Below are 18,592 nucleotides of genomic sequence, written 5' to 3'. Positions count from 1 at the left end.
CACTGACACTGATAGCGGGGAATTCATGTAACCGTTCGACATTCGAAATCTCGAAATATATCCTCATATATACGAATCATCCTTCCTTTGACACTTATGCAAAGCATTTCGACGTCATTTCTTTTCTCTTTCTTCTCTTCTGTAATAAATTTAAACTTCTCATTCAGTGTGGAATTTGCAATCGAAAAAAGATAGCTTATTCTTCCAGTTACATAAAGTCTGACGTAACATTTTTTTCACTTCATCCACCTTTTTGCGGCTACTTTATCAAACTTTATCCGTCCGAGGATAAAATCAGAAAGGCATAAAATCCTTCTTTTTCCCTTTGTAATCTGCCGCTTTACAGTAACGCTCATACTTCACGATGCAGCGAGGGAAACACACGGGAAAGAGAGGAGAAAGATGGGTAAAGCAGGTCTGGGATTTGTTTATGAAATTTATGCTAAGTCGAAGTATAAGAAACTCGGATAAGCGCCAGGCAGGCAGGCAGGCAGGCAGGCAGGCAGGCAGGTAAATTCGTCTCTGTCAGTCAGCATCGCGCGACAGCGAGTAGACGGCAAGACGACGACGACGACAACGACGATGATGCTCACTCGGCCTCCCTCGCACTCAGAGCTTTTTCCTACGATCCCTCGTCGAATTGTAACGGCGGCGTCGCTATCGCCGTCGTCGTCGTCGTCGTCATCCGCCGGAAGGACCCGGCGCCGCGCCGCAGAGCGTATATCCAAGCGTGCGCGAGGAAAGGCGCGGAAAGAGGAGTGGGAGATCAGATCAGGAGGGGAACACGAAGTTCCCTCGCGGCAGCGGGGGTTGACGCTCTCGTGCTGATGGTACCAGTGGTGGTGGTGCTGATGGTGGTGGGGTGGTATCAGCGGGCGGGTAGGGAGAAGACCTCCACGTCGCAGAGCGCCGTGGACGGTGTACGTCGCTCCGTCCAGTGCAGTCTCAGTGTCGTTTCGGCCGCGGTCTCGTACGGTTGCTCTCGGCGAAAGGGTCACGTTCTCGGATCGCCCTCAGCATTGTCGCGACTGCCGCGACTCTTACCCGGCCTACTTTTCGTCCCCGAGCCGCGGTGCGTCGATCCGCGTGCCGAGGTCGAGCGCTCCGTCGTGTCATCGAGGACTCTGTAATCACCGAACATGGGCTAGACGAACGGCGGGAGCCCGTTGCAGCTGTCATCCGCCCGACCGCGCGCGAATCAGGATTCAGTGGATGTAATGTGTCGTGACAAGTAGGGCGACGGGGGGGAATCTCGTCAGTGTATCGAGTCTTATCTCCCGTATCGTCGAGGACGCTATCGCGACCGTGCGGCTGATAGCATCGCTAGCCGTGTTCCGCGGTCGTTGTAAGATGAGCCCGGCCTCCCAGGGCGCCCTGGAGGTGGAGCGTTACATCGGCAGCTGCCTGATCTCGTCCAACGTGCGCGCTGGGCTGCACGCTGGCAAGCCCGTGCCTGTTTGCCGGAAGCAGCAACAGCAACAGCAACAACAACAGGAACAATCGGCGACGTTACGCGGCAGCAAGGCCCGCGGCTGTTATAATGCAGGACAGGGTTGTTATCCTGGATTGGCTGATCAGCAGCAGCATCAGTGTCAAGTGCAGTACGGCGGTCCGGGCGGTTGGACGGGCGCGCCGCTGATATCAATGACGTCGAGCCCGCGCAGGTGTACTCAGCGATCGTCGCCGTCGCTCGGACAACAGCAGCAGCAGCAGCAGCAACAACAACAACAACAGACGTGCGCCGAGCAGCAGCAGGTCCCACCGGCCGGTCATCTGCATAAAAGTCCCCTGTCCAGGCTGGCGATTCACACGCAGGGCGCGCCTCTGATTTTGGCCGGACGATTCTACAATCGTGGCAAGATACACGGCAACAACAGTGGCAGTGGCAGTCCTAATGGTGCCGCCAGCACTCTCAATGGCAACGTCGTCGGCAATTACGTTCATAACAGCGGAAATTCATCTATGACGAGCAACGGCGCGACGAGGTGCCCTGCATCGCGAATTGCCACGCAAAAGTCGGCGGAGGCTGCTCTGAAGAAGCCACCGACAATGACTACGCCGAACTCCAAGACGACGGCGAATCCCGACTGTTCTTCAGCCGCAGTGGGAAAGGAGAACGCCGGTTCCTCGAGCATCGCGAATATCGACTCGCTGAGCATCGCCAGCGACGAGAGCTCCGGCTCGAACAACTCGGAGAACAGCCTGCCGCGTATCATCAAGCCCCGCAAGCGCAGAAAGAAGGACCGCAAGCCGCCGAACAACGTAGTCGCGGGCGGCGTTGACGCGGTGAAACCGGCGGACGAGTCGCAAACGCAGCGTCAACTGATCTCGGGTTGCTTGAACGCGGCCGGGGAACAGTCGACGGGCATCGTCGGCGTGAAACCGTACGCGCCGAGCTGCTACGAGCCGCGGGTCTACGAGGCGACCGGGCCGCATCTCAGGAATTACCGGAGGCCGCCGATCGGCCATCGAGAGAACATCTACGGCGGCTGCAGGGCGCCTTCGTCGATGCACACCGCCGAGCTGGCGGACGTCAGGCAACAACGGTACGCCGCGCACCACCGGCACCACGTGCAAGTGAAAGTGCTGGACGACAATCGTAACGTGGTCGCGGCACCGATGCGTGCCGCGGCGCCGCCCAAGGGCTACCGACATCACGCCAACGGCGGTAACGGCAACTGCACCGGCAACCTGCCGCGACGCTACGTGCACCACGAATACGGCGAGTCGGTATGCGAAGCCGCCGCCCGGGGGGACGGTCCGGGTCCGTGTCAGTGCCGCTATTGCGACCCCGCCGGTCTGATCTGGGACGTCGACCGGAACGGCTACTCACCGTTCCTGACGGCGCCGCCGCCACCGCCGTCGTCAACGGGCGTCGAGTATTGTCGCGGTCACTTTAATGGTCAGATACCGTTGTTCCTGACGCCGCCCAGTGGTCTGCAGGAGCAGTGCGCCCTCGACAGGCTCTTCGACGAGCATCCGCGATCGCACGACGACGGAAGAGACACCGGGTCCGCCGTGGGGCCCGGCGGCGTAGTGTTGAGGCGCAGCTGGAGCGACCCGACGAGTTATTTCAGCTACGCCGATGAGATCGCCGCGCCCACGAGGGACGTCGGTGTTATCGGTGATCGGGGGGGATCCGAGGGTGGGAAGTACAAACGGACCCTCTGGCGCGGCGATAGTATCGGTAACGCGTCGGCCAATTCGGCGACGAGCAACGTGAACCCCGCGGGCCTGAATGGGCCCGGTGGCGGTGTCGCATCCCCGAAGGGTCTGGAGGTGTCCACGGAGATTATCACGTCGCCCAACGGTCACCGGGACCTGGAGATCAAGTTCTACTCGTCGCCGTCGCCCGCCGAACGTCTCGCCGAGGAGGACAAGTCGTCGAGCCTTGCCGAGGAGGCCGACGACGACGACAACAACGGGGACGACGATTTCAGCGACATATGGAGTTACCACGAGTCAAAGTTGCAGCAGGATTTCCGTACGCTGCTGCAAGCGGAGGAGTGATGGGTCCGTCGTTGTTACCTGTCCGAGAGTGTCCTCGAGCACCACGCAGGCGTTCGTGGTCGCGAACTCGCTCGGTGGAGTGCGAAGTGAGAGCGAAACGGCGATGGCAAACGCTGCCGACGACAGCAGTAAAGATAACGCGGAGAGGAATAGTGCGCGTGGGTGGTTGACGATGAAGCGAGTGACTCGTCGGGAAAGAATATGACGTTCTCTTCGAGACTCTTGTAAGTCCTGCGTGAAACAGCGACGTGACCAGCGATTCTGATCTGAATTTCGAATCGAGTATTGGCGCGCGCGGCTTGATGAAGCGCGAACGACGAAGTTGCGAAATCTCGGTGGGAACAACGGTGAAGGCGGCGGCGACACAACGACGATGACGACGACGACGAAGACGATGACGACGACGATGACGACGACGACGACGATGACGACGACGACGACGAAGATGATGATGAGGAGCTTCTCTCGCCGCTAACGGTGTTCGTAGTATACGTGACACGACGCGCGTGCACGCAACGCTGCACGCGACGCGCCGCCGGATGGTACCGACGTCGCTTCGGCACTTCTTCTGGGTGATGTTCTGCGACGCGGCGTGGTGAACTGACTTGAAGCAACGGAAAGAGAGAGAGAGAAAGAGACGGTGCGTCGATCAGCCTTGTCGCGAGCCTGTCAGTCTGGAATAATCGGAAGAGGCGTGCGCTCTCACGTGTGTACATGGCGCGCGAGCACACATGAATATCTGTAACACGCACGACTGTATCCGTCAGGCCTCTTTAACGCACGAGTTTTCCCCGTAGGCTGCCTAGTACGACAGAACGGTCGCCGCGCCGGTTGTATAATCAGCGGTCGCGCTACGTATTGACGCAAGTGTTTCTCTCCTTTCGCTTGCGCAAGATTTCGCTCGATCCGACAGTGACAGAGTGTTAATTGAGTTAATCCGTACGGGGGAAAACTATCTAGTTGCCGGGGAATAATTGCATCATACGTGACGTCTTTTTAAAAATTAATTTGTCACGCGAATGAGCATCGTCATGTGCGCGGCTCCGCCCACCGTTCCTCTTTGCATCATCGGGAACAGAGAGTGATTAATTAATCCCGTCTATTCTTAAATGTCCGTCTATAAAAAACGTTTAGGTAATTCCCCGATCCATCTAATCAGTGATTACGCACACGCGTGTGTACGTGGAATGGGCACTTTCTCTTCAGCTTTATAATTACTACGATACTCGTAACTACAGCCTACAGCCGAGGAAACCGTGCATAAAAGAGGTCTTCCGGCCGAGAAACGATGAAACGTAAGAGTGGAGGCATACGCAATGAGGAACAAAATTTATAACGCATCTGATATTTTATGTATTACCAATCAGAATATCGAACTGCTGCCTTCTCCGTGCCCTTCAATGTAGACACGTGGGACCACTCTTATCCTACAGTATCTGTTTTCCGGTCGATTGCCCTCACGATAACGATTACCTTATCGTCAATTCATCCCATCTCATTCCGCGATCCTCCCTTCGCTTGGTAATTCCCGATTCTTACGTTCCATTGTATCTCGGCTGTAATACGTGATCGACGCAGGGTACGCCGAACTGTCGCTGAACCTCACGCGTAATTAAGCAGCAGCGATCTTTCCTCGACGTTCATTATTCACGAAGCGGTGGCTGGCGCGCAATCTCCGCGCGCGCACGGGCGTGCAAACGCGTAACACCCACTCTGATCCTGCGCGGCGCGTGAAATTGAATTGTATTTTCGACTCGCACTCCCAACACGTTCGGTTACGCTCTGCGTCGATTCATATCGATGGTGAAAGACGCACGAGTCAAAAGGCACGTCCGAAGAAACTCGGTCCCGACCAGCGCGGTACATATCGGCCGCGCAAGGGGTTAATTACGAGGGTTAATCGCGTGCACGCCTGCCTCTCCTCGCCCGGCTGTGCACCAACACACTCACGCAGCGGCGATGTGCACCGGCTTTTTCTCGCCGCCACCACCGTCGTCGCTCAAGACGAGTAGCGGCGACGTGACCGTTTAAAACGTAACGTAGCAATTAATCGGAGGAACGATGAACGGTCCGGTCCGTTGCTGACCGCCACCACCGCCACCACCGCCACCGCCGATCGTAATCGACGTCTGCGCCTTCCACCTCGTCTCTCCTCTCGCGCCCGATCCCGTGCGCGATAGTAGGTCGAACTGTTCCCCCGGCGGAGGAGAGAATCTTCTCCTTTTTCCTCGTCTTCCTCCCGGGAGGCTGCTTCGCGTGAAAGGAGCTACCGTGTCCGTATTAGTAACTGCGTTTAATCGCGCGCTATCGCCGCGTTTTATCGGATAACTCGGCCCGCAACGGTTCAGCCCGGAGCTCGAACGGCGCCGATAACCGCTGGGCGGCTGACTCGCCGGAGTTCGTAACATTGTTTCGCGCTCGCCTCTCGCGCGCCGTTTACCGTTGCTGCCTCGCTAAATAACGGCAGGCGGGGCAGATAAACGCGTTATTGATTTGTTCGATATCAACGCTTTAGCCAAGTGGTGCTATCGTTGTCCCTCCGCGTCGATTTCAAGCCGGAAGGGAGATATTGTCGCGCGGTTCCGTTACGGGATGCTGCCCGACGATGATTCATCTGAAATCGGAGATCGGCAGCTCCGGAGCTTGCGCGTACCATTTCGAACGCGAAATTAAACTCGTGCAATTTGATTTTATTTTGTTTTTCGACGACGTGTACGGGTACTCGTTCGTCGATACCCGATTCGATTGCAGCGATCTTGTTGACTTATTTATTTTCGTGCGACGAAAAGATCATATGGCACATGTGCCTAACAAAATCGGAGACTATCTCTTCAGATGCGTTCCTTTGGAATTTTCACGTAGTAAGAATCGTAACGGTAGCAGCCAATCGCTTCTCAATTTGTCGGACAACTTCCGTAACTTTTTCCGAGGTCGCTCGTATGATCGATCGATCTCCGTGGCGACCGATTATCGCGACGATCGAAATGCGACGACTCGCGGAGCTCTCAAGGGAAGGTGGAAGGCGCGGCAGGGATTACCGGCAGGATCAGGTGGTAGACCCCGAGATACTGTATCTACATTAGCGAAAGGCCATCGCGCAGATTTACACAGAGCGTAGAAGCGAGTAAACGTAGAAGCGAATCGGCCGGTCACACGCGCGCGCACATACACACGTACACACGCCCATGTCTACCACGAGCGGCGTGATAGGTCGACTCGTTCTTCTGTAAATCTGCGCTCGATGCTCGAGAGAAAGAGAGAGAGAAAAAGAGAGATAGAGAGAGAGAGGAAGAAAAAGAGAGGGCCCTCGGTCAAAGGAGACCGAGGTCGCGCGACGAATCCCGCGAATTCTGCGTCGTTTTGTATGCGATACGCGAAAACTACACCCTGATTCCGTTTCCTCGCAAAGTCACACACATGAACAGACATACACTCTGCTGCAATCATCAGCATCGTCCCACTACCATCCTCATCACACGCATATGTATGCATACTACACATACACGTATACACACGTACACTTAGCAATCCACCACCACCTATCGTTAGGCCGTAAGTCTAGAATCTAAGGCGATCCATTTAGATTATTATCTCTGTTGTCTATATGTGTATAGAAGAAATCGCGCGAAGACGGTCCGCCTTTTGTTGTCACGATTTCGGAGCGCGCGATTGAGAAAGACGACGAAAATGACCAGGTATGATCGGCATCTCCTGATCGAACGGACATTTTCTCGCGTGTGACGCATTATCGTTTCGGAGAAATTAGGAGCGACGGGGTATCGTACTGCGTTATTTCTCCTTTGTTGTTTTTGCTACCGATGGCCATGCGTATCACGAATGCAAGCGGCAATCGGAGCGGTATGCAAGGCCTTCGGTATTTCAGTTTTCCCAAAGTGTACACACGCGCGGCGGGATTATTCATGAATATTTATAGCCGCCGTTCTCCCAAAAAGAAACGCACGCGGATTAAACTAGGAGGAAACCGATGAAATCTTGTTAGTATTCAGTACGCTCGCAACGCCGGCCGTACGAAGGGCAGACCGTAAAAATTCGACGACGACAACCACGACGGGAACGACGACGTCCGTTTAGGCTGTAACGGGTGTGCGCTTTGTGTCGAGTTTGGCGAGTGTGTGTCCCGAGCGAGCGCGAAGAATGATATTAGCAATATTTCTCTCTTGCCTGCGAGTTGCACCTTGCGTGGCAAGTTTTATTGCCAAGTGGCGACAGATAAATATTGTCCTTGGCTCCTTGTTAAGGTAGCGCGCGCGATGCATCGGTGCATAATCATGCGTTGTGTGCACTAGGAAATGCCGCGCGAGAGAGAAAAAAGAAAAAAAAGCAGGGAGAAAGAGAGAGAGAAAGAGCGAGAGCGCGAGATTACTTTAATAACATCGTCGTCGGTATTTTTCCTGGGAGATTCTTATTGCACATTGCACACACGCGAGGGAAGAAGCCTACCGCTCGTGCAAATGTCCGTTCGTTTTATACAATTGCGCGCGATGTTTGTCGACGTTTTTTTCACGTATCGACGTATACTTTCGGTCGTATTTTAATGCTGTCTGTACTGTGGATGCACCACTGCACGAATGCACCAAATGTACCGTGCAGCATGAAAAGTGAAACACGCCAGGGCCAGAGATTTAACTCCAGGTACGCACGCGTTGTTTGTTTCAAGATTAAGCGGTTTTTCCTGCGCGTATAAATTGCCTTTCGTATTAAGAACATTTAACGAGCGCTCCCGAGTCGTGTAGCAAATTTGCGAGAAAGGATTAAAGGAAGGTATTACAGTCGTGTTTCATGTAAATCTTCATAGCACAGTTGGACTCGTTTACGAGTTGTCGCTTTTGATACAAGCGTTTCCACGCGAATTTCCTCCGACTCGGACTTCGCCCGATTTAAGTATGATCTCGCTTTAGTAACTTCACTTTGATGATTCGAAATCTCATAAGGAGGATTCGAGTTGAGGCGAAGCTTATCACGCTTATTTCGATATGTTATGTTATTTGCGAGAAACGCGCATGAAAATTATGTAAAAGTGTGAAGAACGTTCTTGTAACGCGTCCCCATGTCCTCGGACGACGAACAGAGCGCAGCGATCGCTATAAAGAAATTTTGTTGCACGAAAAGGAGAGATAGTATAAACGCGCGTTTGTTATTGCGACCTCTTTACGAGGAAAGGCGGCTTTAATCCGGAAAGATTCAAGTGTCCTCTCGATGTGCTGGTTAAGACGGCGTCTGCTGGTTTAATTGCGGAGCCTGTCACAAACAGTTTCTGGCAAACGCGTCGGCGAAAGTGACCTAATTCATTTACCGTTCTCGCACGTCTACGAAATTTGTTAAGACGTCTATGCGAATTTCGCGGCCGAGAGAAGTGAAAATTGACGAATAAACAATATACGAAATAAAAGAGAGAAAGAGAGAGAATCGTACTTCTGACAAAGTATCCCATCGTTGACAATGCTCTCGAATTAATCACTCGTTGACTCTCCGGAAGTCGCAATGAATACGGAAAATGGAGCAACACGTATTTTTGTTTAAATATTATCATTCTTAAATATTTGCGATTTTTAGTCTTACTTACCACATATCTGGAAGGACGTGCGAATAGCAAATATTGAAGCGGATAACCATGGCAAATATTAGACAAGCGAAAAATATTGAAGTGATTCAAAAAGATGGGAAACCGTGGAAAAGTTAATACGATTGAACGCTTGATAGCGAACCAATTTCGATCTTGCAGCTGAACTCCCGCGACTTCTGTAGATGCTTGAATTTCAACGTTGCTGTAAGAAGCTCTTGTTTTTTCCGTACTTTTTGTGAGAAAATCACGACTTTATTTATACCATAAACAGCCTACAAGGCTTTCTCATGGTAAGGAGGTCGTTTAGGGATCATTTTGTAAGGTATTGCAGAAGGAGAGAGAGAGAGAGAGAGCGAAAGATTAGGCTCGCTGGATACGTCAATATGCGTTTGCGTTATCTCTCATCGCCTGGCGAGCATTTCCTTGGTTCTGACGTTGCTTTTCCCGATCGCCCGCCTGATGTGATCACTTCAGAAATCGTGCTTTCCGCCTGATCTGATCTCGGATGAAGACAGAGGGAGAGACTCGAAAACAGCCGAAATGGAGAGAGTTCAATGAGCGCGATTCAATGATTCTCTATCGGTTAAGTTTTTTTTTGTCGTTCTCTTTTTCGTTCCCCATGTCGGCCGTCGATCGTTTTTTGATTCTCTCACCCTCCTGCTTCTTCTTTATGTATTTATTTCACTCATCGTCGCGATTGACGTTAATAACGTATTGTGATAATGCAACGATATAACACACAACAGACGTACGTACATGTGTGTACGTACACACACACACACAGACACACATACACTTGTACACACAGATACTCGGTTCTGCTTCGTCGTAATAGACTGATCAACTAAGCCGACCTACCAAAAGCGTCGCCTATAGTGCTATGCTGCACTAACTCAAATCACACTGTTTGGAAGAATCAATAAAAATGTCTTTAATTTATCTGTGGTTATCACTTTTATTGCATCCTATTTGTAGACTTTTATCATTTACAATAGGCTTATAATTTAGTTACTTGAATGCAATGATAAGTGTACAGTGACTATGTAAAAAATAATTAATGATTCCGTAGCATATATAGATAATTTTCGCCATGATTATTATACTAATTGATATAATAATTGAACGTTACTTAATCGCTTCTTATCCAATCGATTTTTATATCAAAGGAGGAGGCCCGATAAGCCACGATTTCGGCCCTCTCTGGATTTTATTGTAAATTATCAGAAACAATTTCTTAATACATAAAACACTAATTAAGCTGTTTTCAGCCTAAACGGACATGTTCAACGTGGTTGTTATCTTGTTTAAACATAGAAATTCGTATTTGTGGGTATTTTGTGCAGTACTACACAACTCGTGAAAATCGTGGATATTATATTGGAAAATCATGAACATCATAATATAATTATGTTTGTACGTAAAATTGATGCTGACAGTGAAACGTACGGGGTGCTTGATTCACGTGAGTCCCCTTGCCTCTCACGATTCGGGGTGCTTGATTCACGCTTCGCTCTCCTCAAAACAAAAACTGATTGTCCTCGCCTTCGCTCTCGACAACGATACCAGCCAAAAACCATACACCAACATTGTTCCTTACCAACTAAATATTCTTTTGCATAACATATTCCTTATACAAAGTCACTTTTTTCACCTCATAGATTCAGTACGATAAAAGGCGAGTTCATTTTTCACGGTTTTGCAGCCAGGTATGTGTGTGCTATCTGACCTATTTCACTGTCAGCATCAATTTTACGTACAAACATAATTATATCATGATGTTCATGATTTTCCAATATAATATCCACGATTTTCACGAGTTGTGTAGTACTGCACAAAATATCCACAAATACGAATTTCTATGTTTAAATAAGATAACAACCACGTTGAACATGTCCGTTTAGGCTGAAAACAGCTTAATTAGTGTTTTATGTATTAAGAAATTGTTTCTGATAATTTACAATAAAATCTAGAGAGGGCCGAAATCGTGGCTTATCGGGCCTCCTCTTTTGGCTTTTATTCTGGTATTGTTTTCATTCTGGTAAAGTAGTTTTATCATATATTGTATTTCCTTTCCTTTCCCCGAATTTCTCTGGAACTTCTCGAATTAGAAAAACTTATTTCAAAGGACGAACGGTAAAATTGAACTACTGTGTTTCGTCTTTTCCTTTTCAAGCTCCCGATCCGTAAGCATCGATTCGTTCATGGCGAGTAAAGTCACGCGAGGATAAGGATAACTCAATCTCATTTTTCGCACGCGTTTCTTTTTCATTCTTCCTCCTTTTCCTCGCGAGCGAATGAATTAACTAAGAATATGCGTCTGATATCAGTAGTTTATCTAGATAATACTGCCCGAGAAATTTTGCTTTCCGCTTGTCATACGAAATATACACGAAGGCTAGTGACGTGGCGCATATTATAACGAGTTTGACGTACGGTAAGTACGGTAAGAAACTTTGATACATATTCGAGATTGTACGTATCCCGTTGGCGAACCGATTTATCAGCACGTGCAGCGATTTAATATACCCGACAGAAATAACGATATAAAACACTTAAGTCACGATCGTTCGACTTTACAGCCAGCGTAAATGTAGTATTTAAATAAAGTATAAATATGTCATAAATCAAAATTAAACAAATTATCTTGAGACAAATTATATTAAACTCATTCTTTTTCAATTAATGCTTTATTTGTATAATTTGTTTTACAAGAACAGGTTTGTTGTAGCAGCACAGATTTTTCAATTGCATGTAACATAAATATTATTTTCAACAGAATTTATAACAACAGTTATAATAGAAAGAAAACAGTTCGCTATTTTTATTTATAGGAATTGTTTTTCGATTGTATTTCATATCTATTTTTATTATTTTTAATTCTATAGCTGTGACAGAAATAAGATTAAATTGTTGCGTCTCTTTTTCAACGGTAATAATAAACAAAATTTGTGTTATTTTTATCTATAAAATGATGATTTTACGATTTGCCTCGATTAGTGACACGATATTATCTACTCAAGTGCCGTTTATACATCATAATTTCTCGAGAAGTTCTGCCTATCTCATCGCGATTTGATATCGCCGTTTTCAACGCCTCCGCGCGTGCGAGTAAGCAAACGTATGATTCTCGGTTCTCTCGCAAACTCGGAAATCAGTGTATGCACTTCGCGATACCACACTGTCGTTTAACAACGGTGGATGCACCATCCGACGACCTGCTCTTTCTTATCTCGAAATTGAGTAATGGGTTCCTTCGTCGGTTCGCGTGTAGGTCGGTAAACTGCTATAATTCGCCCACGTTGCCGCGCATCCAATTTCTCGCTGTTAACATCGGCTCTTTACATGCCTGTGCCACCATTACCCTCCTTTTTGTCATTGATAGTTCTTGTGATCAGACTGAGCCATATCTGCTTCTTGTGATTACAACAAATTCATGACTGTAAAGATAAAAAATTAGATTATGTTTCTCGAAGTCATGTAATTGTCATTATTTCTGTAAAATCATATTTTGTTACATAGTGAAATCATTTATACCTGTCTTTTATGCTTGCTTAGGAAATACTCGTTTGCTCTTAATTTGGTTAAGAAAAGCTTTTTTTAATTGATCTCCAAATTTTGTTTTATATAGCTAATTTTTCGAAATCAGGATTGATTCAACTCCAATTTTTTTATCGGAGATTGATAATCTTTTTCAATTAGTGTCATTCCAAAAACTTAGATTTTGCAATAAAATGTTATTAAAAAGAATGAAAAAAAAGAGGTCATTTAAAATTACTCATATATCTTGCTTTTCCGTTTTCGCTGGTATGCATCTCTTGAACACAACGTAAATTGAATTAACGTTTGAATTTTTGCTCGTACATTTTATCATTTTTTTATATCCAATTATTCGGTTTCTGTTACGATATTCAGGGCACTAATTCGTCGTCAGAAATTGCTACTCCAAATTTCTGTTGGAGAGATGAGAGATGACCGCTTAACCCGAGCAGATTCAGGTCACGCTTACGGTCAGGCTCAGGGCCTCTTCGCTTCGAGCCGAAATGAATGCTCGTAATCAATGACACCTCATTAGTCGGTCGCATTGCCTAACAGCCTGCGGCACGTCGTGTCGATTGAATTAGCTGTCGTCAGTGGATCTGTGCGGGCATCTGTGTGCATCGCGTAATCCTTCAGTCTTATCGCACATGCCGTTGTCTGCGATGAATCATTACAGCGGCAAAAATCAGAAACATGAATCACGATTCAATAAAAATAGAGAGAGAGAGAGGAAGAAAAGAAATCGGGAACGCGGAATCGCTTTGCCAATGTCCACGATAGATTCCTTTGCGCAAAGTAAATCAAAAGAATCGATCGATTCGCGCGCGGCGTCAAAACGAGTCGCTGATCAAGAGACCAGTTGCAATTCACGATTGTTATCTCACGTGGCGAATACGAAGTCGTCGTCCGAGCATTATCTGTTAATTCAAGTCTGATCGTGAAAAAAAGTCGTGGGGAAGAACGTATGTACGTGTATCGAAGAGCAACAACACGTATCGAATTATTCAAAGAGTAGATTAAGATGCGTACACTGTACATTCTGTTGCGTGCAGCGCAAGGGATGCAGTCGCTTGTGCAACGTCGTAAATTTAAATAAACAAAATGATGAAACCTAGGGCGCTGATATTTATACGATTTGAATTTATACGCGATGTTGAAGCGATCTAAATTAATTTATCGAAGCATTATTTCATGTCCGTAGGACGCAGCGCGTAGCGAAAACGTGTTATTGCACTTAATTTATGTGTCTTTGAACCGCACATACTTAGTACTTTGCATTCGAATATTGCTTAGGCAGCAATGCGGTGTGAGATTTTATATCTCACAATTTTGTATAAATATAACATGAACATAGCGCAAGGGCGAATAAGTTCGACCTGTCACAAGTTGCAATGCAAGCAGTAAGTTACGAAAGTAACTTGCATTATATTGACCGTACGCCAAAGTGGAGTCACAACACCAAGGATTTTATACACTCCGATTTTCATAGCAACCGTATAATTAGTTCCTGTTCTATTGGTATAATTTGCTTCCAGCGCCATTTCAGTCAACCGCTATTTTATCATGTAATTTTACGCGATACTGCCACACAGCGATTGCCACATATTTCGACTTCTCTTGCCAGCATATGAAATTATGGGATTTTTTAATGCAATCTATTTAAAAAAAATTCTAAAATAAAAGTGTTGCTAATACATCGTTTATTATAACATTAGAACGTAATAAATTATACTTGTTTTCTCTTACAAGTACAATCATCGTCTGGATATGATAATTTTCCTATCATTCTAATTTACAACTTCATACCTTTGCGTAATTTTTCACAATAATTACAGCTTTATATGCGTAACAGAATAATTATTACGTCGACAAAGAAATAAATGTTTACAAAAAATCAAATATTTTTTTGGGTCATCAGTTCATTCTCACTAGAGATAGGATTTTTTCTTAGAAACGAAACAAGACGCACATTTGCACCGGGAGATCGTTCAAGGATCGTTACGCGTAGTCTCGGTGCGCGCTGGCGCAGTTTCTCGCTAATTATGCGACCTGTCATTAAGACGCTCGCGAAACCCGAGGGCATAATGTCGACCCACCGGCGTTGCACCGCGCAGGCCGGCTGTTTTTCATCCTCGGCGTCATAATCACGCACACTTTGTATCGCCACATTGGCACCTTCTATACTCGTTAGCGCTTCTTCGCTCGCTCGCCCGTTCGCGGTGGAGGAACAGAAGGAGAAAGAGAGAAAAAGGAGGGTGAGAAAGAGAGCGCGCGGCATCGTATCTCGACGACGCGTTCGCTTAAGTATATTTTAAGAGCCGCGCCGTTTCCAGCCAATTTGCATCTGAATACGCGCATCATAATGGCCTGAACTTTGCATGTGTGACCTTGTCGCGTGTATCACGAGCGGAATATGCCTGGGAGAACGCCATCGTCGTTCCGCCGCCTATATGGCTCGCTCTTAATTACGACTATTAATACGGGACGAGCGCGTCTTCGTGCGCCGCGCGGACGGAACGATTGCTCGAGGCTGCACGACGTGCTTTACAATTTGCAAGATCAAATGCACGACGGTTTATAGAGCCAGCGTAGTTTTGGATTTTTAACCTGCCAGCCATCGATAATGTTTTTTGTCGCGGCACGTCGCGCGCGATATTATACGTTGCGGTTTAATGATAGATAGAAGCAACTTTTGCGTCATCTCATATTTCAGCTGCGTTCTGTAGGATCCGACATTTGTTTCGGCATTATTCGTGTATAATTGGTATCCATTATTTATCCGCGTAATTATTCGAATAACTATTGTGTGTTGGTCCAGTGATATATTCGGCTCATAAATATTCATTATTCCATTATCGTTCACAAAATGCAAAGTGGCACGTTTCGCTGCCTTATTTATTTATTTATTTATCTATCTATCTATCTATCTATCTATCTATCTATATTTCTTGGGAATTACGTGATCCATTTTTTTTTTTTCGAAATAAATCCAATTCTTATAAATTGCCGCTGTTCTAGTTCGCGTTTCGATGGATACGCCGAACGATCTACGCGTAAATTTGCTTACGGGACAGCTCGTATAAGCGCACCACGGTCGAAATACAGACAAAAAGTAAGGCCTCTCTCTGTAACGAGCAGCAATTACTATAAGAGCGATAAGTACACGGTGCTTGCGCGAGGTGGGTCTTAAAGTGGCGGTCGCGAAAGAAAGTACTTAACCGCCGTAAAACAATCGGCGAATATTCTTCGTTGCTTTATAACTTTGTGTTGCCAGCCGCAATTATTTTTTTTCCAGTTTTATCAGTTTTTTATTGTCAGTCGAAATCGCATTTTACACGCCTGAATTCACTCCACTTGTTAAAATTTCAAAAGATGAGTACAAAGCATACCGAGAAAGAGTTATAAATATTAATAAATTAATAAACTATTGTAAATATAATAATAAAATACTGTTAAATAAGTTGTTCCATATTACTCGCATTTTTTTTATTAATATTATGCATTAATCAGCAGATTGCTCGTGCGTTATTAATTATTGCAACTCGTTTATTGGATCGTTGAATGAATTGATTGTACCGAGATGCAGTGCGAGAGCACCGGTAACTTTTAGTTTTCCTGCCAGCTAGCTTGCGAACGTGTTATTTCTCGAGGGAAAACTTCTATCTGGAGATTCTACGTAGAATTTATTGCCACCGTACCGCCGCTGGCATAAATCGCGAATTTAACGGGCGCGTTCGTACATCGAAATTCCTTCGACGAGCTCGGGCCGCAGCGGAAAAATATCGGGGCTTTAGCTTCTCCAAAGAACGGAGCACTGTTTCGCGCGGCTTGCAAAAATAAAGTACGCCTAACAGTATTGAAAAGTTTTTAACGATTTCTCGATGAAGCTCGAAACGGCGCTTCCGCTCGTTTTACTTGCCGGTGCTACTGCCGCCGTGCCGGTATCGTATCAAGTGGATGCTGCCGGATTAAGTAGATCGACCACGTTTAACGTTCCACGGCAAGAGTTCTCTGCGAGTTGGCATACAGCCGTGGCCAAAAGTGCTCTGCAGCTTCAGTAAATCGCGTTGAATCGGAACGCTCCGTCTCTCGAGTCAAGAGGCGCAGTGAAATTTCCCGGTGAATTATGATAGTCATTAAGATGCTTTACTGAAGTACTTGACAGAGTGGGGATTTCCTTTTTAATAGATGTCGACTGTTTCGTTTCATCGGTATTTATTGAAAGCGCGTGGCGCTTTCGGCCAAGTCTGTACCTAATCTCGGGGACCCATATCTCGCCAGTACATTAGCGTATTATCGAAAACAAGATAGTACATTCAACGTTTAGTCTGTTATAATTGCGGGTAAGTGGGTTAGAGTGTTCGTATTAGTCCGGGCGCCGGGTATACAAACGGCTTAACTGCTGAGAAATCGCGTATTTCGGATTAAGCGGCTTAGATGCTTCGTTTCATCGCGGAAAACAGCTCCCGAGAACGTCCGGTTCTCGAGCATATTATATTTTGATTGTACAGCTCAAATCTGCATACATCAGAATGGATTTGAGTTAATCCACTAAGAAGCTGGCATAAATTTCATTTGTTAATCAAATTATTTATTCTACTTATTATATTTCTATGTACGTATACGAAATTTCGTGGAGAACAGTAACTCTCAATCGTACCAAACGTTTGCTCCTCCATCGATGTGACAACCCAACAATATCGATTAACCATTATCGATTATTTGATGATCGCTTGTCCAAGTTTGCTATGTAGATAGTTGTTTCAGTCAAAGTACGCAATCGCACAGTGAGAATTACGCAGTTGAAGGCTAACTTTTCATGCATATCCTATCGCTCTCATTAACAATTTTAATTTCGAGCGCTGATTTTGCCGGGCAAGTGATAGCTCCTCGATAAAGTAAAGTAAGTGAACTTTGCGCAGTTGAATGTCGATCAAGTATCATTGGGCGATCCCGAGAACGCAATTTACGAACGCGCGCGATGATGCACACATTATTGTACGCGCGATGGCAAGCTAATGGCAGCGTAACGTTATCAGGTGGGTCGTGCATTGTACATTGGCCCCGTTCGTCGTTGAAATCACGTCGCACTTATACCGCCGGGGTTATCGTGTTACCTCGTGTGGCATTTCGGCCACCTGGCTTTGTCGGTGACACATTACACGTAAATCATCGCGTAGGAACGGACGGAGTCGCCGCTGTTCTGACCACTTCAAATGTCAGCCCAGGTAATTGTATACCCAGCGACTAGCGAGCGCGCGCTTGTGGATTCCGTAAAAACGGCTCGAGTTTGCGTCGACTTTTGCCTCTTTTGCACTCGATCGGAGGTGTAATATTATGGTAACGGGGAAGAGTGGTGCTTCTAAACCCGTAAAACGGAGCTTGCTTCGATCGTGATTTTTTTTACAATTGAAGAGCTTATTTGCTTGTAAATCGTCATAAATCTGTGTATATTTTTAGGAAATGGAAATTTGGCTGTCACCACAAGCTGCAAAAGAGGCTAGCATAGAAAGGACATACAGAATTGTGCTGATTCATGCATATAATTCGCATTTAGAGATTTAAATTTAAGACCAGTTAGAAATAAGCTCTAATTTTATTTCCAAAAAGACTCAACAGACTCTTGTCGCTAATTCTCAAACTCAAATTCACGGCTTTCCGTGACAAACAGTAAGAATTGATATGGCGAGGAGAAGGAGTGTCGTATAATGCATTATGATGTGTGTGCGTGTGCGTTTGCAGTGTAATGGACATTAGAATACACTAAATAACACCATACGTATTATTATCCCGTCGAGACTTCTACCGCTTTTCTAGTGCCAATAAAACGCGAGATTAGCATAGGACACAGTGCGACATTTGACGCATACGTCACGCTTAGTCGACGTAATGTATCCCTCGACAATGTCGCGAATGCGCCATAAAATCCATTTGACTATTCGTTTGCCTTTGTCGCGGTTC

General features: G+C 46.6%; 2 protein-coding genes across 3 annotated transcripts in view; both read left to right on the top strand.

The window, feature by feature from the left end:
* LOC105286974 (CCR4-NOT transcription complex subunit 6-like) overlaps window positions 1–18,592 on the top strand; it is a 601,608-nt gene that overhangs the window by 65,873 nt on the left and 517,143 nt on the right. The gene's annotated exons all lie outside the window — the stretch shown is intronic.
* On the top strand, window positions 791–10,033 carry LOC113562179. The gene has a single exon (XM_026970647.1). The coding sequence runs from the start codon at window positions 1,351–1,353 to the stop codon at window positions 3,508–3,510; it is 2,160 nt and encodes a 719-aa protein (XP_026826448.1). The 5' UTR covers window positions 791–1,350; the 3' UTR covers window positions 3,511–10,033.

This window comes from Ooceraea biroi, chromosome 6 (genome assembly GCF_003672135.1).
Source record: "Ooceraea biroi isolate clonal line C1 chromosome 6, Obir_v5.4, whole genome shotgun sequence".
NCBI classification, from domain to species: domain Eukaryota; kingdom Metazoa; phylum Arthropoda; class Insecta; order Hymenoptera; family Formicidae; genus Ooceraea; species Ooceraea biroi.
This window is presented reverse-complemented; position numbering and strand designations above follow the sequence as displayed.

Coding starts and splice junctions, on each gene's coding strand:
- LOC113562179 (XM_026970647.1), top strand. CDS start 1,351: ATGAGCCCGGCCTCCCAGGGCGCCCTGGAGGTGGAGCGTTACATCGGC.